Source organism: Oreochromis niloticus, unplaced genomic scaffold (genome assembly GCF_001858045.2).
Source record: "Oreochromis niloticus isolate F11D_XX unplaced genomic scaffold, O_niloticus_UMD_NMBU tig00007971_pilon, whole genome shotgun sequence".
In the NCBI taxonomy this organism is placed as follows: Eukaryota; Metazoa; Chordata; class Actinopteri; order Cichliformes; family Cichlidae; genus Oreochromis; species Oreochromis niloticus.
In genome coordinates this window covers 594,129-621,622 of record NW_020328880.1, presented here as the reverse complement: position 1 = coordinate 621,622, position 27,494 = coordinate 594,129, and the positions used below count along the sequence as shown (strand labels likewise).

The following is a 27,494-nucleotide window of genomic DNA, read 5'->3' as shown; positions in this document are numbered from 1 at the left end:
ATATTCTGCAGCTATATGGACTTAGCACATAGTTACAGGTTTGTACACAGTCTCACACAGCATTTGTTAGGCACACTGCCTCATGGTGAGTGGCCTGGCAGCCAGAGCTGCTCATTTCAGGAGATGCTCCCTCTTGTGGTGTAACAGAGGAATAATTCTCCTCATTGGAGACTGGGGCACACATTATTTTACAACAACTAAAGAAAATAACATATTTGAACCATCAGGACATTTTAACCAAATACAGTATTGTAATTAAAGATTATGGGGACCGTCTTGTTTTTCTTACAATCCCGATAACAGCATGTAGAAAATTGTAACCTGCCTTCCACCTCAGGCACCTCTTTGCTGTAGCTGTTGTTCAACACTAACTTTTGTTGGAGTCAGGGGTTTAACTCAGTTCTGTTGTATTTTTGTCCAGATCAGCCCTACTTGCGAAACAAGGAAGATCTTTTACAGCATCACTGGTCCTGGAGCTGATCTGCCTCCTGTTGGTCGTTTCACCATGGACAGAGAGACGGGCAATCTGTATGTAACACAGCCACTCGACAGAGAGGAAACAGCTCATTACACGGTAATCATCTTCAGTTTGTACCTGATTATTGCATTTTGATCCCCATTGGAAAACCGTGTTTCGTCTTTCTTTAAAAAAAACATCTTTGTTCCAGTGTTATGTTAAACAGACAATACTGCATAGTTGAGAAAAGCAGGTTTTTGATGTGAAATATTCAGTTTGCAGAAGTATTGAGACTCTTCTGTTGGTTTGTTAAACTTTTCCAGCTGGAAATTTCAGATAATTTCGGTTGTTTTGAAATGGAACATAAAATGACCGTTCTGAGAGGCAGAAGCGGTCAAGTAACAAGACGTGTCACCTCACATCATCTAAATGCACTGCAAAGACGTCTCTTCACTCAACAATCAGCTCTGCCTTGTTTGTATCGTGTAGAGATAATTGAATCTGTTTAAAGGTGAATCTGAAACTTTCTAAATGACACATGTTAAAATCTTCTCTGTAGTTTGAATCACATGCTCTGGTAGAAGGACAAGGACACGAGGATTATCCTATGGAGATTATAGTCAATGTGATCGACCAGAACGACAACGAACCTTATTTTACGGTGGAGTACAACGCAAATGTTGCTGAGGCCACGGCCATCGGTATGTATAGAAACCTTATTACCTCTGGACGTCTTTGGTTTTTGTTCCTGTTTGTAATTCTTATCCATGATGGAGTTTTCACCAAGTCCACTATATTTAATGAATCTCAAGATACCAGAGACTTAAAGACGATCAAACTAACACCTAAAGCACCAGAGAATGATTTGGGTTGGAAGGAAATTAGCAGACCTTTCGGATTACGTCCATTTTATTTAGTAAATCTTGTAAATGAAGCAGTGTGAAGACCTTCAGGAACTTCTTTTTTATTTCCTCCACTCCAGGGACTGAGGTGGTTAGGGTTGAGGCCAAAGACAACGATGAGCCAGATAATCTCAACTCAGATCTCCGCTATCGTATTCTGAACCAGGACCCACCGCTGCCCACTGACAACATGTTTGAAATCAACCCAGTTACTGGAAGCATCAGAGTCACTGGTAGAGGATTAGACAGAGTGGTGAGATTTGTTAAACACATTTAAAACACAAGTGTCCTTTTACACCTAAGGGCTGAAAAACATTTCATAATGAATCAGGATCAGCAGTCTGCCTGTCACTGCTGGAAATCAGTCACAAAGAGGGTGCTGCAAAAACACATGTTGGTTTTTTCATAGTGAAACTTGACACAGCCTCCAAAGTATAGGTCTAGTTTATCTGTCTACATTTCTGGTTTGTGTCATACTTCTGGACACACAATTCATACTTAGCAAATAGTTTGTCAGACAAGTTTGTGTCTTCCATGCAGACTACAGGAGATCAGAGTAATCTGTTTCTGGTGCAGCATCGTAAAACTCTTTGAGACTGGCTTCACAGAGCAACAACAACAGCCTCATGCCAAACGGTCAAGGAATACTTTATTTTAAAAAGTTTGGGCACGCCTCTCAACAGCATCATGTTTGTCATAAGCAAAATATTAAATGAGTTTAGCTTCAGCTTTTCAGCAGAATCAGCCTTCATAGATGAAGAGCTTTAGTCAGTCTGAAGGCTGTGTTACAGTCTGTAAACTGATGTCAGTGTTTCCTCCTTCCTGTTAATGAGCTGATCTACCTTAACAGTCCTCGTCTCTTAACAGAAATATCCACAGTACACTCTGACAGTACAAGCAGCAGATCTGGCGGGAGAAGGGTTAACTGGACAAACAAAAGTCATCCTCACGGTGACGGACAGCAATGACAACACTCCAGTCTTCATTCAGAGCGTAGTAAGTATGAAGTAACTGGAAACTTCCTGTTTAACAGAGTGTTAGGGGTTCAATGTTGAGAGAGGAATCCATAAATAACCACAGATCCAGTCCGGTGTGCAATTAGACAGTATTTTAATAAACACATGTGTGAGTCCGACCGCTGTGCAGATTTCAGCGTCGAACTGAACTTACAATCATGAGACAAGGTTTTATATGGGTACAATAACAAAGCCCCCCTCTTTTACAAAAATAGACAATAGTACAGCTTACGTCAATCCAAACCACAAAATGTTCCATGACCTTTAACATAGTTTAACGAACATTACGTCTCTTGTCTCGACATCAGTTGCACTTCCTCTAAGTACTTCAGCTCAATTCTGCAATTGCAGCAAAAATACATCTTCACTTCTGCCCTACCAAAATAGATCTGTTATGGTGTGTGTGTCTGTGCGTACACGTGCGAGGGCGCGTGCATGTTGTATACTGCGTACGTGTCATGACCTCTCACTATTTGTCTGTCTGTACGTGCAGAGTTTGCATCTGCTTTTCTGAACCTCAGTTGACCTCAACTTAAGCAACTTGAACTTTCCCCTATCAGTGATTCCTCTAACTAAGTGTGCATGTGGTTACGTGTATGTCCGAACCAAGACCATATATGTGTACTCTACTGAATTAATGTTTTGATCAAAAGCCTCTACTAAAAGCTTAAATCAAAGATAAATGCATAATAACTCTTTGGCTCTTTGGCTTGCACTCGCTCTGCTTCCGGTTTCACTTCTGCAAAAGCACACCGTTTCCTGTCAGCCTGCAACTCAGTTTTCTCACCCACTGGAGACTATGTGTAAGAATATAAAAACATTCGAAAACCTTTAAATTATAGATTCAACTGATTATAACTAAACCTGTAATAAAGACTAATATAATACCAATATATTTGAACATCTGAATGCATCTATGAAGGCAACATCCCTATTAACATGAAATGGTAATGATGATTATAAAATAGCAGCAAATAATAGCAATAAAATATTTCTCCTCTCGATACTCCCTCTCTTGTGGTGGCCCTCGAAGAGGGTCACCACACACTTATAACATTACTCTGACCCTCTCTAGAAATGCCAGCTCCCCCTAAGAACACTCCATGGGTGAAGTCAGGTTCGTCCTTGGTCCCTCTCTCGTGGAAATCTTCTCCTGTAAAGGATAGAAAACACTTTTTCCCTACTTTATTCAAACCGGATTCCAGCTAATATTACTCAAAACATGAACCTAATTTTGTATTTGGTTTTTTGACTTTTATTTTTATATCTCATTCAACCGTACTCAGCATTTGTAAAACTCTCACAACACTGCCTTTAAGAGAATCGGAGGAAGCACGTCTCTGCATGTGCTTCCTCTTTGCTCCTTATCTGATCATCAACATCCTGTACACAAAACTGTCACTGCTGCAAGGGCCTCTCCTCTAAAGTCACCTTTCACAAGAAAAATCATCATAAAATCATTATAAGGGCTTATTCTACTAAAAGGATCAAAGAAAAAACAACCACTTTAATCACTAAGTGTAAGCACATAGTTAATTGCTCCTAGATAAACTTCATCATAGCTAAAAACTGAACTCTCACTGTATTTTGAACTCCCATTTCCTGGGTAATAACCTGTTTGAATCTATCATTTTATTTCATTTTGCTGCTTTTAATGTAATGACTCCTTCTAACTTAAACTTTATCAGACTTAACCAACATATATAAGCTTTCTCCCTTTGCTTCTGTTTTAAACAACAACTTTTTTTTTACTTCCACAAGCATTTGTTATTCTGTAACTGCATTTTATATAAGAGGACTAAGTTAGAGCTGCATGTGTTATCTCAATATTTTACATGTCACCCCATTTAGTTACCACCGAAACTCCTATTCAGTTCCTCTTTTCTGTCACTTGTTACCGAGCCAACTCAAATTCAGTTAAAAGCTAAATGAATTTCAGGCCCTAGGCCTCAAATCAATACTGTCCTGTGTGTTGATGAACTCTATATGTCTGTAAGCGTGTGCAATCCTTCAATAACTCAGGTCCTTCTCACAGTAGATTGGCTAATCATAACGTTAACCAAAAGTTTGTGACCCTCAAGAGACGACTCTCTGAGCCACAACTCCGTTAAAGACACAAAAATGCAATGTGTATGAAAAAATCATTTCTACATATATAATCTCCAATATTATTCATTTGAGTCAGCGAGACTTTTAACATCCTCATAAAAACTCTCCTCTACCCTAGAAATAAATCTATTTACTATCTGTTTCTAGAGCCTACAACATTCTAGCATTATGTCACTGTTACAACTTATCCTAAAAATCAAAAAGAAATCCCACATTTTCTACTCATAAAATCTTCACTATTTTCCCCAAAGCATATCCTTTATTCCCACAATTTCCCCTTTAAGTTTTGTATACAACTTCTTATTAACCCCAGCAATTTATCTTCTAAACCTAATTCAGTTCATTTTAATCCTTTCTTTTAACAAATCCTCAGTTTTACTATATCTAGATTATCAAACAACCCCAATCATTATAGAATCCTAGTAAAACCCCTTTCACATTAAACAAATTAACTCTTAAACCCCTCTCTTTTTTGACACATCTCATGTGGCAAAAAACTCAACATGCTTCACCCAAGCTTAACAAATCAAAAGGAAAAAAGGTTAGTCATATCATTTCTCAGAACAGCTCAGCAATTCTCCTCTCCGGTGTTTTGCTTCAGCCCTGAAAACCTATGTTTAAGGAACAAAATCAATTTAATCATCATGTCAAATCTCCTCCAACTCGTTGCTCCATGGAAAGTCTGGATCCTTGGAATTTCCTGAAAACAAAACCTGTGCCTTACATTTCATACTCAACTCTCCCTTTATGATCTAGTCTGTGTCATGACAAAAATAACCTTAAACAAAACAGTTATTAATCCTGAGTTACCTCAGTTAATGGTAACTTGAATCTCATCAAACAATGTTTCCCCTTTTAGCATTTAGCATTCTATAGTGTAATAACATAATCCAACCCCAGTAAATAATTTTCTCAAAACAAACATCAATATCCCAAAATCAGCATCCCCAGATTTAAGTCTCCCACTTGTCCTGCTTATGGCAAAAGCAAAACAAAACATCCCCTTTCTTTTCCTCACATGATAAATCTGTCCACATTTATTCATTCCCACCTTAGTCCAGTCACTCACATTCACTCACATGCATTCACACATGATATTTTTTTTTTTTTTGCTGATCTGCAGCCTTCCGCGCACGTCATCAGATGCTCCACATCAGCCAAATGAGCTCAATCATTTATTGTTTTATTTCCTTTTCCTTTTCAGGAAAATAGTTCTCTATACTTTTGACTGGAATGAATCGATACAATCCATTTTTAGACAGAGACTTGCCGCCAATCAGTCTCTGATTGTAATCAATTATAATTCTGTAAAGCCCACCTGATTTTCGTACTTGGTAATTTTGTCAACGCCGTCGGTTCACTCTCTTCCAGGCCTGCTTAGAACAAAAATGAAAAAGAGAGCTGATTATTAGCTCATCAAAGTACAAAACAAAATCACCTGACAGGTTTTTTAAGTGCACTGTTACAAAAACTATGGGCCCTTTTAGACATGACCATGTTTATCAAAACTCCCTCTCTTGAAATAGAAACAACAGCCTCAAAAATCTAAAACAATCTTAAATTTCACCCATTCAACACACTAAAACCTCGTCAAAAGATCAAAGACCGTTTGCACAATGTCTCCCTTCCTCACTTTGCCATGTGTTCATTCAGCACAAAATAAAAACCAATTTCAACCACATATCATCCTTAAATTATAAATTTCCTGCCCAAATCTGCCCCTCTGAACAGACCTGACCACCGTAATCAAATATCCTGATACTTTACCATTATATTTCTCCAAATACTCTTCAACAGCCACTGCTCTCTCTTGAACTGAACTGACAGCCTCCGACACACACACACACAGGAAGTGTCTCTGCTCCAGCTAATTTGCATAAACCCACAGCTCAACAGCCAACTTAACAAGAGGAATACATGTTTAAACCTTATCACATTATTGAATTATTTTCATTTTCTTTCTATACTAATCACTTACTTTGATAAATCAGTGCAAGAGCACTCCTAAGTAATTACTCCTCTTTTGTTTTTGTTTTTTCCATAACTCACTCCCTTGTCATACAGCTTCGTTTGAGTTATTCCACAACAACTCTATCTTATCCAAGTGTGTTTTAAGTGTATTTTCTTCAACATTCACACCATTTTAACCCTCATGAAATTAGCAGGCTGATTTAATTACATATGTTTGTGTTCTTAGCCAAGTTTTAATCACTATCTATGCATTACTCTTCATGAGCTTATCTCTGTAAGGTTAGTGCATTTTCTGTTTGTATGTGTGGTTTTTATAAATGTTTCTTTATGATCTTTGTGATCTTGTAAATGTTTCTTTTGCAGTGTTTCAAACTCCTTTTGACAGGGTGTGTTTTCTCTCTTTGGCTCATCACTGGTCATTGTTAATGACATTTCCCCTCCGTCTATGCCCAGTGGCCTTACCTGTTAAATCCCGTCTCCTCCAGTGACTCCAAGGTCACTCCGGGACTTAGGTTCGAGCAATCGTGACTGCGCCTTGCCTTAGGTTGTCCCAGGGTTTCGAGGTGGGATCTTACCCGTCATGGGCTGTCCAGCCTTCCATGCCCGCCTACTACAGGAGCCAACTGGGCAAGGGTGTTATCAGGTCTAGGGGACACACTGGTTCTGGAAATTAAAGGAGTGTAAACTGCTTTCTTTATTAAACTTTCCAACAATAATTTCACATGTAACAGTTTGTGTACGTGCGTTTTCAATTCATTAATGTAATTGTTAGTTCCTGTATTTATTTCTCTCAGTCTGTCTCTTTTCTAAAACCTGTAATTAATATAATTTTATTACTTTATTACTTTTCCTTAACACATGCATTCGCTTCATCTTCTTAGAATTTAACTCTGTCTATTTCTCTGGGTGCTCCCCTGACATCATCAGTCACACACACACACCTTCCTGTCACACACACTTTTAAATAGAGCTCTTTCAAACATCAGAACAACTAACACTTCTCGTCTCACACACCCTGCCTTTTCTCTCTCAACTTCCATTTTCCACTCACTCAGACAAATCACACAGTCACCCAAATCAAATACTGACAGCATTCACACGGTTAAAATCACTTAAAATACACTTTCATACGAGTATTTTAACCATGCCTTCCATAATCAGAAAGAGCAAGTCAAAAGAAAAGAAAAAAACTGAAATCTCTCATCATCCTCACGGCTTCTCCCCACACACACATAACTGAAAATAAAACACACCAACATTTATGGCTCACGAAATATACATCTATCAAAATTCAGTCATTTACTATACATCCACACTAATATATTCAAACTATATTTACACTCTCATAATAAACAAAACCAACCTCTCATATACAGGCATTTAGCAAAAAGCTCTCAGTCCTCTCGAAATTAAAACCACCCTCTCTGCGCGTCACTGCTGCTCATTTGCATTTACACACACCATCCGTGCACATCCGGCTGTGCATCGCTGACACAGAGACTGATCTTACTCATAGATCTCATATTTTATATTACAGACGTCTTTAATTACAACTGCACAGATTTTTTTTAGGCCTTGTCGCTCCTACAAATTTCGAAAATTTTCCATAACCGACTCGAACGGGCAAACCTTCAGGTTTTTTGCGACCAATTTAACAGACCAGACTCGAACTGCTCTGTCCAGATTTCTAGCCCTAACTTAATTTACCGGTAGCCAAAAAAGCGCAAGAATAGGGGACTTGAACCCCTAGCAATTTTGGAAATTCCCCAGTTTTCCCCGGCTTGTCGTGCCGTACTATCCCATTAGTCGCCGCTAGGTCAAGGATAAACGTCTTTATCCAGGAGGGAGCGTTACCTCCGAGAAAATGCGCTTCTTAACAGACGCCGCTGTCGTCCTAGAAAAATTTAGAATAATTTGAAACAACAATCTACATCCGGATCAGGATTAAGATTGAGGCAGATCTACCTTTGTGGACATAGGGGACTTGAACCCACGAGATGACCATCACAAGATAGACCCAATGTCCAGCGGGACTTGAACCCACAGAAATGACCAATTTCCCTACTTTCTACATTTCTTTGGGACTTGAACCCAGTACTTTTACTTATCACTTATCATTACTTCATCCAGCATGCTCATGAAATTCCCATCAAACTCAAAACAGACCTTCACCAGTAATTACAGTGACCAGGCTTTTAATTTGACATGCCCAATGTGACACCTTTTGGAAATATATTTCAACAGGCAGTGTCTTACCTTTAAATGCCCCGGGGAATGCCTGCTCACTTTCACCACTGATTACCGTCTGCCCGTCCAATTGCCACGGACCCCGGATCTCACCAAAACCCCTCTACCTCTCTCTCACCGGAACGAGCCCCCAAATGTTAGGGGTTCAATGTTGAGAGAGGAATCCATAAATAACCACAGATCCAGTCCGGTGTGCAATTAGACAGTATTTTAATAAACACATGTGTGAGTCCGACCGCTGTGCAGATTTCAGCGTCGAACTGAACTTACAATCATGAGACAAGGTTTTATATGGGTACAATAACAAAGCCCCCCTCTTTTACAAAAATAGACAATAGTACAGCTTACGTCAATCCAAACCACAAAATGTTCCATGACCTTTAACATAGTTTAACGAACATTACGTCTCTTGTCTCGACATCAGTTGCACTTCCTCTAAGTACTTCAGCTCAATTCTGCAATTGCAGCAAAAATACATCTTCACTTCTGCCCTACCAAAATAGATCTGTTATGGTGTGTGTGTCTGTGCGTACACGTGCGAGGGCGCGTGCATGTTGTATACTGCGTACGTGTCATGACCTCTCACTATTTGTCTGTCTGTACGTGCAGAGTTTGCATCTGCTTTTCTGAACCTTAGTTGACCTCAACTTAAGCAACTTGAACTTTCCCCTATCAGTGATTCCTCTAACTAAGTGTGCATGTGGTTACGTGTATGTCCGAACCAAGACCATATATGTGTACTCTACTGAATTAATGTTTTGATCAAAAGCCTCTACTAAAAGCTTAAATCAAAGATAAATGCATAATAACTCTTTGGCTCTTTGGCTTGCACTCGCTCTGCTTCCGGTTTCACTTCTGCAAAAGCACACCGTTTCCTGTCAGCCTGCAACTCAGTTTTCTCACCCACTGGAGACTATGTGTAAGAATATAAAAACATTCGAAAACCTTTAAATTATAGATTCAACTGATTATAACTAAACCTGTAATAAAGACTAATATAATACCAATATATTTGAACATCTGAATGCATCTATGAAAGCAACATCCCTATTAACATGAAATGGTAATGATGATTATAAAATAGCAGCAAATAATAGCAATAAAATATTTCTCCTCTCGATAAGAGTGAAAAGGCAGCAGTTAAAGCAGCACACATTCAGTCTGTATCTAACTGCCTTACTAATGTTGCACTCACACATGCTGACACAGCAAAAACCCACAATGGGTTTATGTTCATGACAAAATGACATTCATACAAAATGATCTTCCAATAAATGGCAAAGATTTTATTGAATCTAAATCTCAAAACAAACAGCAAGAAAACTCTTAGCAAGCAACGATGCTCAGTGATGCTCAGATGTATTTAAAGTCTTTGCATGATAGCTTCTTCTCACTCTGGGTCACGGTCGCCATAAATTGTGAGTTGTGGCTTTTTTGTGCCAAAAGACACAAAAAATTATTTACTGCACAGTTGTAGACTTGCATTAAGTAATGAACCTAATATAATGACCAGTGTTGGTCAAGTTACTTGAAAAAAGTAATCAGTTACTAATTACTGATTACTTCCCCAAAAAAGTAATCCCGTTACTTTACTGATTACTTATTTTCAAAAGTAATTAATTACTTAGTTACTTAGTTACTTTTTAAAAATACGATTTACAACCTGAATAGGTGATAAAGCGATAGAGCTTTCAGCCCAATTCTACTTTTTCTGCATAATCCATCATACAAAATGTAATCAAATGAAAAAGTCTCTTTTTAAAACTTGTTTTATTAATTTTAATCTAAGCAAAAACTTAATTATATGCAACATTATCTGACTGGAAGAAATTTGTTTAACATTTAAACCTATTTTCTGCACATTCCAGCACATAAAATAAAATATTTTTTTTGTGTTTACGCTCAGTCTTTCAAATAGATGAAAGTAAAACACAGCAGAAAATAAATAAAATCAAAGACTAGCGGTCCTGTTGCTCTATTTTCACCTGTAAAGCAGGAGTGGGGTAGGCAGAGGTTTACCCTGGTGCAGGTGTGCTGCAGCGGTCAGTGGAAGAATCCACGAGTTTCTCTGTGAATTTCACATTACAGTCGTAGTACACTCGCTGCTTGCTTGGAAGTTTAGCGTTTTTTTCGCTGTAAAAAGAAGTTTTCTTCCCACGCACAACGGACACTAATGTTTTTGTCACTTTTTATGGACTCAAACTCAAAGTAAGGTCAGTACTTCCACGCTTTAAACGCTGCACGCTCATACTCTCTCCCGCACTCGATATATTATCCATTGTTGATCTGCACACAGCTGTTGTCACGAACGTCGCACTCGCTTACGTCACTGTCATGTGACATTCTCGCAAAAAACTCACGGTTTTAGTAACGCAGTAACGCAGCGTTCCTACGGGAAAGTAACGGTAATCTAATTACCGTTTTTGCAATGGTAATCCCTTACATTACTCGTTACTTGAAAAAAGTAATCGGATTACAGTAACGCGTTACAAGTAACGAGTTACAAGTAGGGATGGGTATTGATAAGATTTTAACGATTCCGATTCCATTTTCGATTCTGTTTAACGATTCGATTCTTTATCGATTCTCTTATCGATTCTTTAAAAAAAGGAGAACACTAAGGTCGATTAGCTTAGAACTTTGTTTTATATCTTATCTTTGAACAAGATAGGCTCTTCAATGGGGTGTCACAGGGTCCCCAGGAAAAAAAAATGTAAATGTAAAATAATAAAATAAATATTCTTCTGTAGTATAACATAAATTATTCTGTAGCAATTACACAAGGATATCCAGTAATGTCCCTGCCTACAATTAAACACATTCACTTACTGAAAATCGGGGGCATCTGCTGTGACAAATGGGTCCAAGCCTTTGACCACAAACTTAGTCACTGCACGGTGACATTCATCCTGGCCTGAAAGGAGACGCTACCGGTAGACTGCAGCGAGAACTGCCAGCATCTGAGCCAGCCAGACTCTGTCTGTCTCTCTCATCATGGTCACCTAAATGCAGCGCACAGTAATGGCAGGTTTTGTAATAAGGCAGATCGCGTTAACATAATATGCACTGTTAGTTGATTATTTACCTGCCGCATTAATGGGAGAGGACGTGCAGACGTTACCTCTGCTGCTGAGTTGAGATTCACGAGTCCGGAGCGGAATTAAAAACAAGACATTCATTTAAGGTTATCGTGTGTTTTGTGAGCAAATGCTTTTGCATGTTCGTAGTGTTTCCTCCCTTAAATGAAATATCTACTTTGCAAGTATTGCAAGTTCCCTGTTGTCATCCGTTCTCGTAAAGTATAAACAAACTTTTGACCGTTTGAGCCGCCATGTTTCCTACCAGGTAAATGACGCTCCGCAACGTGGTGACGTCATTTGGGGCGACTGGAATCGATAAGGGAATCGTTTGCAAAAATGGCAAACGATTCCAAGGAATTGAAACAGTGGGAACCGGTTCTCAACAAGAACCGGTTTTCGATACCCATCCCTCGTTACAAGTAACGCTTTACTGCCCATCTCTGATAATGACACAGACTACAAAATGAGGCCATTATTCTCTATTCCTAGTGAGGAGTCTTTAGATCGGTTTTCACTGCCGTGATTTCTGACCCATCCTTTATTTTCTCACAGTATAAGGCAACAGTTGATGAAAACAAAAAGGATGTTGAGATTGTTAGGATGATCGTAACAGATGAGGATGAACCACAAACTCCAGCCTGGAACGCAAAGTTCAAGATCATCAGTGGTGATCCTGATGGACTTTTCACAGTAAAAACGGGAACTAACAAACAGGAAGGAATCCTTTCTACTGCAAAGGTAGGAAGAAAATCAGGAATTCTTGCATAACATTGGGAGAGACTTATCATCTATGAATATCTGTGTCACGTGATGACAGCGTTTTTTTGATTTCTTGTTACCTCATAAAAATCTGTGCCAACACCCTTGTTGGGCTTTTTTATTCTTTTTTTCTGTCTTCCTTCCAACCAGGAGCTGGACTTTGAGAGGCCCAGCAAGCTCACGCTGTTGGTTTCAGTGGAGAATGAGATTCCTTTTGCTCCTGGTGTTTCTGTGGTCACTTCTACCGCCACAGTGGTGGTGAATGTGAGAGATGTGAATGAAGCTCCAGTGTTTGATCCAAAGGAGAAGCTTGTGGTAAAACCAGAGGACCTCGCTGTGGATGAAGTCGTGGTGCAGTACACCGCTTCAGACCCAGACACTGCACGCAAGCAGACAGTCTCGTAAGTCGGGGGGGGGACCTCATAAGTGCTGCAAACATTCAATTTCTTTCTAAACATTCACTTAAGTTTGGAGCTAAAACCCTAAGTCAGGTTTGTTTTTCCTAAGGAACTAAGGATTAAATTTGTGGATGAAACCCTAAATGGTTAAATCTCACAGATAAATGTCGAGTATTTAGATTCTTTCTTCTGTCTGATGGTCGAAATTCATTCACTGTCCTCATGTTGGGCAGATAAAATTACAGAATACTGTCTATAGCAATAAAACACTGAAAAACTGTCTACCATAGTAGTATATTAGGCCCTTAAAAGACCCAAATACAGTTAATTATACTGACATTGTCTCAATTTGTAATGTTAAGGTCTTAAATCATTTTTTAAACCCTTAGTTGTAAGAAGCTCATGAGGTATTGTCACCACCCTACTGGATGGACAGCAAGGTTTGTGAATCCGATAACCCAAGAACGAGGCAACTTAGGACATTCAAATTCATACCATAGCTGCATCTACTAGGAGGCTGATGGATAGTACTAGTGGCCACCAGTATTTTTAAATGATGCAAGAACCCTGTAACAGTTAATGTGTTTAATTCTCACTGATGTATCACCGTGTATTTAGCCTGAAGAGGAAGCAGAGGATGTCCACAATCAAATAACACACTGTGCCATATTGTGAAACATGCTAATTGTAATCATCCTGCCTGCACAGTATTGCCATCTTTTCTGTGACTGTCTTGTACAGGTACAAAATATTGACTGACCCTGCAGGCTGGCTGAACGTGGACAGGGACACAGGCCTTATTAAAGTGAGAACATTCATGGACAGAGAGGCTCCCTTCGTCACAAACAACAGATACACTGCAACCATTGGTGCATATGATAATGGTAGGTGGCAGTTAAGACTATTACAATTTATAACTTTTAATAAAATTCCCATTTCTGAAAAGTTATGGAAGAACACTTGTTCAATTGGATAAGTTGGGCTAGCCTGTATAATGTCCCTATAAAGTTGCAAGACAAGAAATTCTATATTGCACAGACTATTACTGAATGATGGAACGGAATCTTTTTTCAATATAAATTCCAGCACAAATTTCCTGGGACATTCACAACTAATAACATTGCAACCCTTAATTTGAATCATTTAATAATTAGTAATTCAGTAATTAATTTGATCTCAGCCATTAGTTTTAGCCCTCAAATCTTTGTTTTAAAAGCCAAGTGTCAGTTATAAGGATCAGAGGTCTAGAGGAAAGTCTGTGGGCATTACTATGAACTTGGGTTTCTTCAATAAAGTGAAATATCGTTGTACTAAATGTTATTCTCCTGATGTGTGTGTTCTGCTACCAGATGCAGTCCCAGCTACAGGAACTGGTACCCTGATCATTCAGCTGGAAGATGTCAATGACAATGCTCCTGTCGTTGATCTGCGTTACATTAAGGTATCTTATTTCCCATCAGCTCAACAGCGCTTTTGTGTTGAACACGTCTAATAGTGCAGAATCGTTCTATGTAAAGTCAATGTATTTATAAGCACAATTTAAAAACGATACAGGTTGACCAAAATGTTCAAACAAATTGAGTAAAACAGAGCTTTAAGTTCTGTTAGAACTGTGTGAGGTTAAGCGGGAGCTAATCCATTTAGGCTTAAAAACAAACAGAATTTCAAAGTCATTTCTAAAATGTTCTAGAAGCCAGTGAAAAAGAGCCAACACATGGAAAAAATGGTCTTGTTTACGTGTGCCTGTCAGGAGTCGGGCTGCTGCATTTTAACAAGTAGTAGACGAGAGAGCAGAGCACGGCTGACTCCAAAATGCTCTGTTGCAGTAATCAAGCCTGGATCAAATAAAGGCATGAATTACTTTCTCAAACAGTAAAATATAGTGAACTTAGGATGGGGTCAATTAAAAAGTGCAATGTGCAGTCATGTGATACAGCATATCAGCATAAAGAAAAGCTTCACTGTGACTTTGTTTCCTCAGGTGTGCAACAAGGATCCAGCTCCTCAGCTGTTGTCAGTAACAGATGAAGATGGACTAGAATTTGGACCTCCCTACTCGGTGTCTTTACAGGGCATGTCAAAGACCAACTGGACCGCTAGGATGAATGACTCCAGTATGTACACTGCTAACATGTGACAAGTATAAGCTGATAAGATGGCCAGACTTTTAAATACTTTGGTTCAGAAACCAAAATATGTGTTTTTCCTGCTAACATGTGATTTGCAAATGTCAGGATTGTTTAAGTCACACATAATTCAGTGATCACCACTGAACATTGAGATTAGAGTGATTGGTGCAACATGGCTTTGAAGAGGTGGTAACGCTTTGTGAAAGTGAGACAAAACAAATCCATGAACACAGAATTATAAAGTAAAATATCTGCTGTCTTGTTTATTTCAGGAACAGGCATCATCTTGAATTTAGCCACTGAGCTGCCCAGTGGAGAGTACAGTGTTATACTGAGAGTGGCAGACAAACATGGCTTGGAGCAGGTCAGCATCATCAAAGCTGAAGTGTGTGACTGCAGGGGCGCAGAACCGACATGCCCGGTGTAGCATCCAGTCGAACTGAGAAGGCCAGAACTGATGGTTGTTGAATGACCTTTATTATTCCTTGCCGTGTATCAGACAATGAACCAACGTAAGAGCTAAACAAACAAATAAAACAATTACCATATTATTCATGTAACACCATTTCAACCGCTCATTACGCTGGTCTAACCATTTTCTATTAAACTATTGTAACGTTCTCAAAAACCAGACGTTTCGATCTCAGTTTGTCCGTTTATTTGGTGACACAGGCAAACGGGCCGTTAACTCCGGGGAGAGTGCTCTCTTACAACACCTCACTTCAGCCCCGCACAGTCACACACAACAACAACCAGGACCCCCCTCCCCTTCCTGCACACATTAACACCCTTTTTCCTGCAGCACAACCAAACATGTATCTTAAAGAAACAACAGCGTGCAGAGATAACCAACCTGACTGTAACATAACATTTAACCATCGTTACACTGCCCCCCCAGCAATATGTTCCTCGTTCCCGAGGGAACAACACAGTCTCTGAGGCGGGGTGGTAGCCTACGCTCCATCCTTGACCTCCTGAGCCCCTGGGGTGTACACGGAGCTTCTGGGCTTTGAGGTGAAGAGTCCGAGGGAGGGGAATGCAGCTCCGGCCGGGGGTACCTCTGTGCAGGGTCATGGGAGCTCTGTACACGTCCCTCAGGGAAGGAGGGGAGGGACTGCCCTCTATACGGGGCCATCTGGTCTCTGTGCAGCACCACTTTCCTCCCTCTAGGAGGCAACTGCACCCTGTAGACAACTTCCCCCACTCGCTCCAGGACGCTGCAGGGCCCCAACCAGCTGCTATCCAGTTTAGGACACAGTCCTTTCTTTCTCTTTGGGCTGTAGACCCACACCAGCTCCCCAGCACGGAAGTGCCTCCCCTTAGTGGTGATGTCATAATTCCTCTTTTGGCGCAGGCCTGCCTTCGCCAGCTGCGCCCGGGCGTAGGAATGTGCAGAATCCAGCCGGTCCTGCAGCCTCCTTGCGTAGTCCCGGCCTGGTGGTGCCTCTGGCGCGTCCGGGGGCTTCCCAAAAGCCAACTCCGCAGGAGTTCTAAGCTCTCTCCCTAACATGAGCAGGGCAGGCGTACATTGGGTGGAGTCTTGCACTGCCGACCTGTAGGCCATGAGGATAAGGGGAAGATGGTAGTCCCAGTCTCGTTGGTGTTCTGAGGTAAGGATGGCTAGCTGCTGGGCCAGCGTCCTGTTAAACCTTTCCACCAGTCCATCGCTTTGGGGGTGAAGTGGGGTGGTGCGGGTCTTCTTAATCCCAAGGCGTTCACACATGGCAGCAAATACCTTGGACTCAAAGTTACGCCCCTGGTCACTGTGGAGGGTCTCTGCTGTTCCAAAGCGGCTGAACATCCCCTCCACTAATACATCAGCGACAGTCTCAGCCTCCCGATCTGGGATGGCATATGCTTCTGGCCACTTGGTGAAATAGTCCATGGCCACAAGGACATAGCGGTTTCCTCTGTCTGTACGAGGAAATGGGCCCATGACGTCCACAGCTACTCGCTCCATTGGAGCTCCTGCTGGTTGCTGCTGAAGCTGAGCCCGGGACTGGTCCTGTGGCCCTTTGTGCGAGGAACATGCATCACAGCTGCGGCAAAAGTCCTCCACATCCCTCCGCTGCTGACCCCAGTAGTAGCCCTGGCGGAGGCGGCGGAGGGTCTTGGAGACCCCAAAGTGGCCGGAGCCAGTGCTCCCGTGGCAGGCTTCCAGCACAGCTGACCTCAGCAACCTTGGCACCACAACCTGCCACCTCTCCTCCCCTGTGGCAGGATCCTTCCAGGCACGCTCCAACACGCCCTCCTTCAGCCTGAGAGCTGCAAACTTGGCCCACAGTCCCCGGTACAGACGGAAAACCCAGTGACCTCATCCCTTTGGGATGAGGTCACCTCATCCCTTTGGGATGAGGTCACTCATCCCTTTGGGATGAGTCCAAGCTCCTTAGACTCATCCCAAAGGGGTTGCTCCTCCCTCTCCAGCCACTGCAGGACTGGCAGCAGGTCAGTGTCCTGTTCCTGCCGTGCCCTCCACTCCGCTGCATCCACCACCAGAAGAGCCCTGCAGGCGAGCTGTGTTGCTCCATCCATTGTTGTGAGTTCCCGCTCTGTCTCCTCTCGCTTCTCACAGTAACGGCAGCCAGCTGCAGCACATGGGCGGTGAGAGAGGGCGTCTGCGTTGGAATGGTGCTCTGTGCTCTGTGCTCCACAGTGAAATTGAAGGCTTGGAGCTCCTCCAGCCAGCGAGCCACCTGTCCCTCTGGCTCCCTGAAAGACATCAGCCACCGGAGGGCGGCATGATCAGTTCTGATAACAAATGTTGTGCCACACAGGTAGTACTTAAAGTGTCTCACCCCTGCCACCACGGCCAGCAGCTCTCGTCGTGTGACACAGTAGCGCCGCTCACTCCTGTTCAGGACCCGGCTGAAGTACGCCACCACCTTCTCACCTTCCGGCCCAACCTGCGACAACACAGCTCCCAGCCCCACATTGCTTGCGTCAGTGTCCAGGACAAAAGGCAGGGTGGGGTCAGGGGGGGCGAGGATTGGGGACTCTGTCAGCGATCTGCGGAGGGTGTTGAATGCCTGCTGACAGTCCTGGGTCCAGATGAAGTCACGGTCCTTCTGCAGCAGGCGGAAGAGTGGTGCAGCTATAGAGGAAAAGCCCTTCACAAACCTCCTGTAATAAGATGCCAGTCCTAGGAAGCTTTTGAGCTGTTTCTGGTCCGCCGGCGTGGGCCACTCAGTAATGGTGTGAATTTTCTCCTCCAAAGTGCCGATGCCCTCCTGACCCAGCTTGTGGCCCAGAAACTCCACCTCCCTCCTCATGAAGTGGCACTTGTCAGGGTGTAGTTTCAGGCCTGCAGCCGCCACCCTCCCCAACACTTGTCTCAGGGCATCCAGGGCAGCATCAAAGGAGCTCCCGTGTACTAGAAGGTCATCCAGGTAGACCAGACACCGTCATTGAGACCGGCATCCCTGGTCTCAATGACGTGCTCTACCAAGTGTGTCAAGCCAACATCACTTTCTTTCAGGGCAAAAATGTCACTGAACTCTCTTAGTACCTGCCATAGACTCTCTTGCTGCTGTGGAGTCAGCCCCTCACAGTTCTTTGGTTGGCGCAGCTCCGGGGGAGACATCGGTCGGACCAGGTTGCATTGGACCCCGTGTCCAGAAGGGCCGTACAGGACACCCCCGCAATCATCACTGGAACATGGCAAAAGTCGCCAACCTGGGTCCAGCCCACAGCGATGACCGAACCGGGTGGAAATGGCGGTGGTGTGGGGATGTCGTTCTCCCTGGCCCATGTACTCCCACCTACACGGGCCCGTGGGCGTTTCCCTGAACAATTGCAAGCTTGGGGCACTGCCTGATGAGGTGTCCGACTTGTCCACATCCCCAGCAGCTCTGTGGTCGGCGGCGTGGGCCAGCCCGAGGGGAAGGTGACTGCAGAGAAGCCGTCTGAACCAAACTGCACAGGCCCGCTGGCATCTCCATCTGCTCCACAGGTGCTGACACAGCCCTCACCACATGTGTGTCATCAGCGCCCCCAGAGGATCCTGCAAGGATCTCCCTCTCCAACGCTTGCTCCAGGGCTGCACTGAGTGTGGCCGGTCGAGCAAGCTGAGTTTGCATACAGAGCTCTTTAGGGCTCAGGGCCTGCAGGAACTGGTCCCGAGCTAACTCCGCCTGCACTGATGGTGGCATGCTGTCATACGCCCTCTGGCAAAGACACTCGACTTCATGGGCCAAAATGCGAAGGGGCTCTCCCGGCAATCTGTGTCTGTTGTGGAACTCTGACCTCAGCAGCACCGGTTGGTTATACTGCCCGAAACGTCTCTGAAGTGCCCCAACCAGAGCATTATAATCTCTCCTCTGCTCCTCGGTCAGCAGCAGCAGGCATGCAGCTGCATCCTCACACAGGCACAAAGCCAATTGGAGAGCTTTATGTTCCTCAGACCAGCCAGCTGCAACGGCTAACAGCTCAAACTGTGCAATAAACACTTCCCATGGCGTCTTGCCGCTGAACTTAGGCGTTTTTATGTTCACCGCAGCTTGCTGGGCGCCGCCATGTTTGTTTACATCACGTGACCGCGCGCCAAGCGAGGTCGACTCCCTCCCACCGGAATCGCTGCCACGGTGCGAAAAGGTCCCGAGCGTAGTGTCAGGAATAGAAATATTTTACTGCTATTATTTGCTGCTATTTTTATAATCATCATTACCATTTCATGTTAATAGGGATGTTGCATTCAGATGCATTCGGATGTTCAAACATATTGGTATTATATTAGCCTTTATTACAGGTCCAGTAAAAGAACCACTTTAAATTGTTGAGTTGAATCTATAATTTAAAGGTTTTGAATGTTTTGTATTTTTATACTGAAGTCTTCAGTGGGGGAGAAGCTGACTGCAGGCTGACAGGAAATGCGTCTGCAGAGCATGCTTTTGCAGAAGTGAAACTGTTCAGAAAGCAGATGCAAACTCTGCACGTACAGACAGACAAATAGTGAGAGGTCATGACACGTACGCAGTACACACACACATACACACCATGGTAGATCTATTTTGGTAGGGCAGAAATGCAGAAGTGTGCCGACGTACTTAGAGGAAGTGCACCAGACGAGCGACAGCGAGGATGGAGACAGGAAACATCAGCCGTAGACACGAAGATGATGTTCTATGTTAAAAGTCATTGTGGTTTTGGTGTGACGTATTTCTGCCTAGTAACAGAAAAGGGGGCTGTACTATCTTAAACCCCATAAAACAGTTGTCTGAATATGATAAAGACAGTTCAACACTGATTGGGTTGTTGAACTCACACATGTGTTCATTAAAATGCTGTCTAATTGCACACTGGACTGGATCTGTGGTTATTTATGGATTCTTCTCTCAACATTGAACCCTAACATTAGTCAAACCTGGAGAAAATCCAGCCTCAGCAGACAGCCGCAGCGCCGTTTCCCTCACTCCATGGGCAGGCGAGCGTGGACGAACCTCCCTCTCCTCCGTCTCCCTCTTAACCTTGTCCGGCAACATCCTCGTGTCTCGTGACGGTCAGCGTCGCCAGCAACAGGGTGTCGGGCGTTTTAGGTGGTCGTTCTTCACTTCTGACACCAGTGTAATGTTCTCAAAAACCAGACGTTTCGATCTCAGTTTGTCCATTTATTTGGTGACACAGTCAAACGGGCCGTTAACTCCGGGGAGAGTGCTCTCTTACAACACCTCACTTCAGCCCCGCACAGTCACACACAACAACAACAACCAGGACCCCCCCTCCCCTTCCTGCACACATTAACACCCTTTTTCCTGCAGCACAACCAAACATGTATCTTAAAGAAACAACAGCGTGCAGAGATAACTAACCTGACTGTAACATAACATTTAACCATCATTACACTATACAATACATGTCATGCGTTTCACATTACTCAAATTAAATCATGTACATTACAAACATTGTTCCCCTGTCGACTGTAGCTAGAACCATTCAATTTTATACAATTTGTAGCAGCCCTTGGCATCAAGAACGACAGAAGAGTCTCTAACGGGTGCAGCCATTTATTTCCTCACCACACACGGCTCATTCTCTGGACATTGAGCACCGTGAAAACTATAAAAACAGAAAAGAATTGATACCTTTACAGTCCTTTTGAAGTATAACAATGAGCAATAACAACAATGAGCTTAAGTTAATTCAGGTAAGTTCAAACAAGTAATTCTGAGATATACAGTCACAGATTAAATAAAACAAAAAGGGGTTACTTCAAACAGCATCAAGGGGTTACACAGCTCGGTTAAATAAAATATAACAACAGATCACCTCTCATCACATACCTCATTCCGCTTGCCAAGGGTGCAAACTCCGGTGAACACTTAAACACTTCGGCCCGTTTCTCATGGGGTGCTGCTAGCTTGCATGACACACATGTCTAAGCTAAAAAATAGCACATGGATGTAAGTAACGTAAGTACAGAACAAAAAGGTTTCCAGATAGCTCACAATACAAACGCAGCAACATACTGTACATTGGAAACACACTTATCATACTTATCAAAGTATTATCGTAACTTACATGGACTTTGTACAACTTATTCTCTTCGCGCGACAGACTGTTTACATGTCCATACATGTTACGGGGCATGCCTCTGAGCACATCTGTCCTTAGTGCGACTGCGCATCCAGTTCCGACAACCCCCGCAAGGATGACTTAAGGTACAGATCAGCGGTTCATTACACTCCCACCAATCATGCTATGATTTACAAACTAGCTAATCATACATGATTTGAACAACAACAAATGAAACCACTTCAACCAATATACAGGTATACAAACATCATAGAGCAGGTGCCACCTGGACTGTTACATTGTTTATGTCAGCATGTCAGTTCCTCTCAGATAATAACGTGGTTGTTATTATTCTCTTTCAACAAGAACCACCAGTTTTTGAATAGGCCGCTCGATAATGGGGGGCTTGAAAGCACGGTCCAGTTTCTTGGTCCGACTTTGGACTCCTATTTGAACTTTGACCCGACGGACTAAACCATCATCGCCTTCGATAGTTTCAACAATACGTCCCAGTTGCCACTGACACCTTGGTAACATATCTTCCTTGATGATAACAATGTCATTCACTTTTAGATTACGCCGGGTTTTGTGCCACTTCTGTCTTGTGGAGACATTCATGAGGTATTCTCTTTTCCACCTACCCCAGAACTGCTCAGTTAAGTATTGTACTCTACGCCACCTCTTTGCTGCATACAAGTCTTCTCTCACAAATTTCCCAGGTGGTGGTAGAGCAACTTTGGACATCATCAGTATAAGATGGTTCGGAGTAAGAGGTTCAGGTGCCTTTGGGTCACAGATACTGCCCACAGTCAAAGGGCAGCTATTTACAATAGCCATGGCCTCATAAAACAAAGTTCTAAGAGAGGCATCGTCTAGTCTTCCTGCACACTGAGCGGTAGTGGCATTTAGCACATTACGAATGGTCCTAATTTGGCGTTCCCAGATGCCACCAGCATGACTTGCAGAAGGAGCATTGAAAACGAACTCACACTGTTTGTCTGCCAGGAAAGCCTCCAGTGCCTGCATGTCACATTGTTTGAGAGCCTCTCTGAACTCATTTCTGGCTCCTACAAAGTTTGTGCCTTGGTCACAGTGGAGTTGGCAAACAGCTCCTCTGAGGCTGATGAAGCATCTAAGGGCATTGATGAATGCATCTGTTGATAGGTCTTCTAGCATCTCGATATGGACAGCACGTGAAGACATGCATGTAAAGATAAGCCCATACCTTTTGTACTCCTTGCGGCCCCGCTTGATGGAAAATGGACCAAAACAATCCATACCAGAGTACGAGAAAGGAGCGGAGGCTTCAGTCCTTTCTTTCGGGAGCTCTGCCATGCGTTGCTCCTCGGTGGGGCGCCGAAGTTTTCGACATTGCACACATTTATGTATTAACTTGGCAACTGCTTTGCTTCCCCCAAGCACCCAAAACCCATTTGCTCTGAGTTCTGCTAGAGTTTGACTGCGACCCTGATGACAGATGGTGGCATGGTAATGAGACAGTATTAGTCTTGTAATGTGACTTTCCTTTGGAAGGATGACCGGGTGTTTTAGTTCTCGACTGAGCGTTGCCTTTGTCAGTCTTCCACCGACACGAAGTAGTCCTTCATCTAAGATGGGATCAAGACAGCTTAGGGGGCTAGAGCATGGAAGAGAGTTGCCCTTCTGAAGTGTCTTTATGTCTTGCAAAAATGCTTGTCGCTGAACCAGACTGATTACTAGCTCACAAGCCTTTCTCCTTTCCTCCACCGTCACAATGCTGCTGACACGATCTGACTTCATGCCTAGTCTCTTAATTCTTGCAACTACTCTAATGAGCGTTGTCCAGCTGGAAAAGCGGCTTAGACGGTTCAGAATGTCATTTTGCTCATTGGCATGGGTGGCAAAGGTTTTCACCGATTTAACTTCAGGGTCATAGACTAGCAAATCTGGTGAAAAATGTAGTGTTGGGTGTATCTCAGGTTTCCATAGAAATTTAGGACCCAATAACCAGTTCGTTGACAGAATGTCCCCTGCACAAAGACCTCTCGAAGCGTGGTCAGCTGGGTTTTCTGCCGTATCCACATAGTGCCACTGAGCAGGGTCTGTTGTTTCTCGGATTAGCTGAACACGATTTGCGACAAACACATGTAATCGCCGTGCCTCATTGCTGATGTAGGCCAATACAACTTGGGAATCAGTCCAAAAGAATTCCTCGTCAATCTGCATGCCGAGCTCTGTTTTTAACATGACACTTAGTCTTGCGGAGATTACTGCAGCCGAAAGCTCCAGCCTTGGGATGCTCATGAGCTTTGTTGGTGCAACTCTTGCTTTGGCTAACACAAGGCTACAGTGTACTTCATCCTTTCCATTTTTGTATCTGAGGTAGGAACATGCACCATAACCTATGTTACTGGCGTCGGAAAAGTGGTGTAGTTCCACTCTCACTATGTTGCCAAAGTCTGGAGGATGGTAGCATCTGGGTATCACTATTTCCTTTAGCCTGTGTAGATCCCTTTTCCATTGCTCCCACCGTGAATGTAGGCTATCGGGAAGCTGATCATCCCAACCTATGCCCATGCGACACAGCTCCTGGAGAATACATTTACCACTCAGGATAAAGGGAGCTACGAGACCAAGAGGGTCGTAGAGGGACGAAACAGCAGACAGGATGCCACGGCGAGTTGAGGGTTGATCCCTTTTGTCAATGTTGAAGCTGAACGTGTCACTTTCTATTGACCACTGAATGCCAAGTACGTGACCCTCTGCTGTTGAATCCAGGCTAAGGTTGAGAGGCCCAGTGGTTACTGCCCTTTCTGAAGGCGCAACACCAGATAGCACCTCCACCTTGTTCGAGTTAAATTTGTGCAAGTGTAAACCTCCAGTCTTACACAGCTGTTGTGCGTTGATAATCAAGTCTGTAGCTTCTGTGACTGATGGGACGCTAGTTAGTCCATCATCAACGTAAAAGTTCTTTTCAATGAAAGCAGCCGCCGAAGGATAATCGGCTTCGCTTTGCTGTGCAAGATATTTAAGGCCGAAATTGGCACACCCTGGAGAGGAACCAGCACCGAAAAGGTGCACCGCCATTCTATACTCTTGGGGTTCTGTTTCCAGCTGACCGCCTTTCCACCATAGGAACCTCAGGTAGTTCCGCATGTTGGGTGGGACATAGAACTGATGGAACATTTTTTCAATGTCGCAGGTGATGGCTACTGCTTCCCTCCTAAAGCGGCAGAGAACTCCTACTAGAGAGTTTACCAGATCAGGGCCAGTCAATAAGGTGTCATTCAGAGAGATGCCCTGAAACTTGGCTGAACAGTCGAAGACCACCCTAAGTTTATCTGGTTTCCTAGGATGGTACACCCCATGATGTGGGATGTACCAAATTGTCTCTCCCTCATGTGCAGGGGAGGCTGGTTCTGCAACACCCTTGCTGATGGTTTCCTCCATGATTGCTGTGTAATGGTCATGGTACTGCTTGTTGGACCTTAACTTCCTCTTGAGGTGTTGCAAACGAGCTTCAGCCAGTCGCTTGTTGTTTGGCAGCATGGGTGGAGAGCTGCCCTTGAAAGGAAGTGGCATCTCATAGTGTCCATCCTTCCTTTTTGTGATTGTGCTGCCGAGGAGTTTTACAAAATGAACATAATCTTGAGAAACATATTTATCTTGGTAGTTTCTTTCGCTGAAATCCATTTCTAGGACCTTTAACACATCATTGACCGGGGGCAATGGCATTTCCTTTACTGCCACTCTGTGCACAAAGCTCTGATGTTCCTTTCTATCAAGATATGGATTTGCTGACCCTATGATGCTCCAGCCAAGCACAGTTCTTTGAGCAAATGAATGGTTTTCTGACCCTACAATAACTTCTAGAGGGGCCAGTGCTGATGGGCAATCATAGCCGATCAGCAATCCCACTTCACAGTCTTGAAGTGGCTGCAGCTTGTTTGCCAGTTGCCTCAGATGTGGCCACTGAAGTGCGGTGTCCTTTGTAGGAATGTGAGACTTATTGACTGGGATGAAATCTCTTGTGTATGCCTGGTGTAGCTGAATATGCGACTCACTATGGAGCCCACGAACTTGCAATCCACAAGCTACTTTACTAGCTATGACTGTGTCTACTGCTGTCATTGTACTGAGCTTTAATTGCACTGGCTGAGTCCTCACATTTAGTGCAGAGACCAGATCTCCCAAGATGAAAGTTGAATCGCTCTGTGTGTTGAGCAGTGCATATGTGAGAATCTCTCTGTGGGGATCTTCTGCCAATGACACAAAAACTGGAACAATGCTAGACGTGGCCGAGGAGTGTCTTGTCAATGTGTGTGACATGACATTGCGGATTTCCTTTGTCTCATTTCCTGCAGATGGTGAATCACTGTTTAACATTCCACTGGCTCCCTCAATTCTCCATTTCTGAATGATGGCTTGAACAGTGCTCTGTGGGATGTTCAAGGCTTGGGAAATCTTTTTGTAGCCTAAGCCTGCTTTAAATTTCTCAATAACTTTATCCCTGACCTGTCTGGTGTGTTCTTTGGCCTTCATGGTGTTGTTGCTCCCAATATTCTCTTAGACAACCTCTGAGGCCGTCACAGAGCAGCTGTATTTGTACTGACATTAGATTACACACAGGTGCACTGTTTAGTCATTAGCACTCATCAGGCAACGTCTATGGGCAACTGACTGCACTCAGACCAAAGGGGGCTGAATAATAACTCACATAATAATTCTCTTCACTCTGCTGACCCATGACAAGAGATTCAACCCCCATTATGAGCACCTTCTACAGAGGCACCATTGAGAGTATCCTCACCAACTGCATCACTGTGTGACTCCTGCACTGGGTCCTGCAGGAAAAAACATGACAACGGGTAGTGAGAGCAGCGGAGAGGATTGTGGGGACCTCTCTTGCCTCCCTCCCCAGGAGATCTACTGCGCCTGCCTCATCCAGAAGGTCCTCTCCATTACAGGTGACTCCACTCATCTTTTCAACAGCTTCTTCAGTTTGCTGCCATCAGGAAGGATACTGAAGAGCCTCCGGGCCAGAACACACAGACTGAGAGACAGCTTCGTCCATCAGGCTGTTAGGATGCTGACCATCTCTGAATCGAGAAGGAGGGCCCAAGGGTACATCTTTCACCATCTTTCAATGCTGTGATTGCAGCCATTCCCCAACTCTCTGTGAATGGTACTCATGGCCATTCGAGAATCTGTGTCTTTGATTAGCAGTCGTTGATCAATGGTCATAAGAATTTGCACACTAACAATCATGGAACTAACCCCCCAGCCCATTGTTCATTCAGTGGTGCTAGTTTCCTTTACTGTGCAGATGTACCGTTTATAAGGTCGGGGAAACCTGCAGTCAGCTGACACTGAAGGAGTCACTTGGATGAGTGATGAAACGTTTCTCCAACTGAAAATGTCCAGATGAACACAATCAACGTTTTGGAATTTACTTACCTGGATGATTGAGCATGCATCAAGACATTATTTTATTAATATTTTTGAAACGATAGCAGCACAAACGAAAATTTTCGCAGCACAAACGTAGCACAAATGTTTGACATCATTTTTCTTTGATTTGAGTAATGTGGGGGGGCTGGTTGACCTTTTGACCTTTACATTTTCATTAATATCTTTAAAACAGAAGCAGCACAAAGGAAAATTTTAGCAGCACAAACCAGCACAAACGTTTGATACCACATGTGGTATTGTTGTGTAATCACTTATGTTCAATTGCAGCTTTAATAGTGACCTACACTATGTTGCAACCTCTGCCTGTCCACTCTTCCTTTATTTTTACTAGAACTAATGGATGTTTTTATTATTTTACTTGCATTTAAAAAATATTTTCTGTTATTAATAAAACTGCTTGTTACAGCAATTGTACCAAATATTTTGACTGCACTGTTTACTTCTCAAGCACACCATCATACCTAC

The 27,494-nt window shown here is 43.3% G+C and overlaps 2 protein-coding genes across 5 annotated transcripts in view; one reads left to right on the top strand and one right to left on the bottom strand.

Moving 5' to 3' along the window:
• The window catches only part of LOC100703134 (cadherin-1), a 28,025-nt gene extending 12,329 nt beyond the window's left edge, over positions 1-15,696 (top strand). For both annotated transcript variants that reach the window (XM_019357301.2, XM_019357299.2), the window contains exons 7-16: positions 422-574; positions 1,017-1,158; positions 1,440-1,612; positions 2,227-2,355; positions 12,335-12,520; positions 12,692-12,942; positions 13,681-13,823; positions 14,289-14,380; positions 14,921-15,053; positions 15,341-15,696. In XM_019357301.2, coding sequence (XP_019212846.1) covers positions 422-574; positions 1,017-1,158; positions 1,440-1,612; positions 2,227-2,355; positions 12,335-12,520; positions 12,692-12,942; positions 13,681-13,823; positions 14,289-14,380; positions 14,921-15,053; positions 15,341-15,495 — 1,557 coding nt within the window. In that variant the 3' untranslated portion in view covers positions 15,496-15,696. The remainder of the gene's footprint in view (positions 1-421; positions 575-1,016; positions 1,159-1,439; positions 1,613-2,226; positions 2,356-12,334; positions 12,521-12,691; positions 12,943-13,680; positions 13,824-14,288; positions 14,381-14,920; positions 15,054-15,340) is intronic.
• A 140-nt stretch (positions 15,697-15,836) lies between these two features.
• LOC102083194 (uncharacterized) lies at positions 15,837-26,048 on the bottom strand. Of its 3 annotated transcripts, XR_003218432.1 has the most exons (3): positions 21,585-26,048; positions 21,347-21,446; positions 21,041-21,122 (listed from the first exon to the last, which is right to left on the bottom strand). XR_003218432.1 is itself a non-coding variant. In XM_025904996.1 (2 exons), exons 1-2 carry the CDS (start codon positions 21,349-21,351, stop codon positions 15,940-15,942), a joined length of 678 nt encoding a protein of 225 aa, XP_025760781.1. In that variant the 5' UTR covers positions 21,352-21,928; the 3' UTR covers positions 15,837-15,939. The 3 variants fall into 3 exon arrangements, 1 of the variants encoding a protein (XP_025760781.1); XM_025904996.1 differs by lacking the exon at positions 21,041-21,122 and adding an exon at positions 15,837-16,612 and having other exon boundaries at positions 21,347-21,928; XR_003218431.1 differs by having other exon boundaries at positions 21,347-26,048.
• Positions 26,049-27,494: the final 1,446 nt, after the last annotated feature.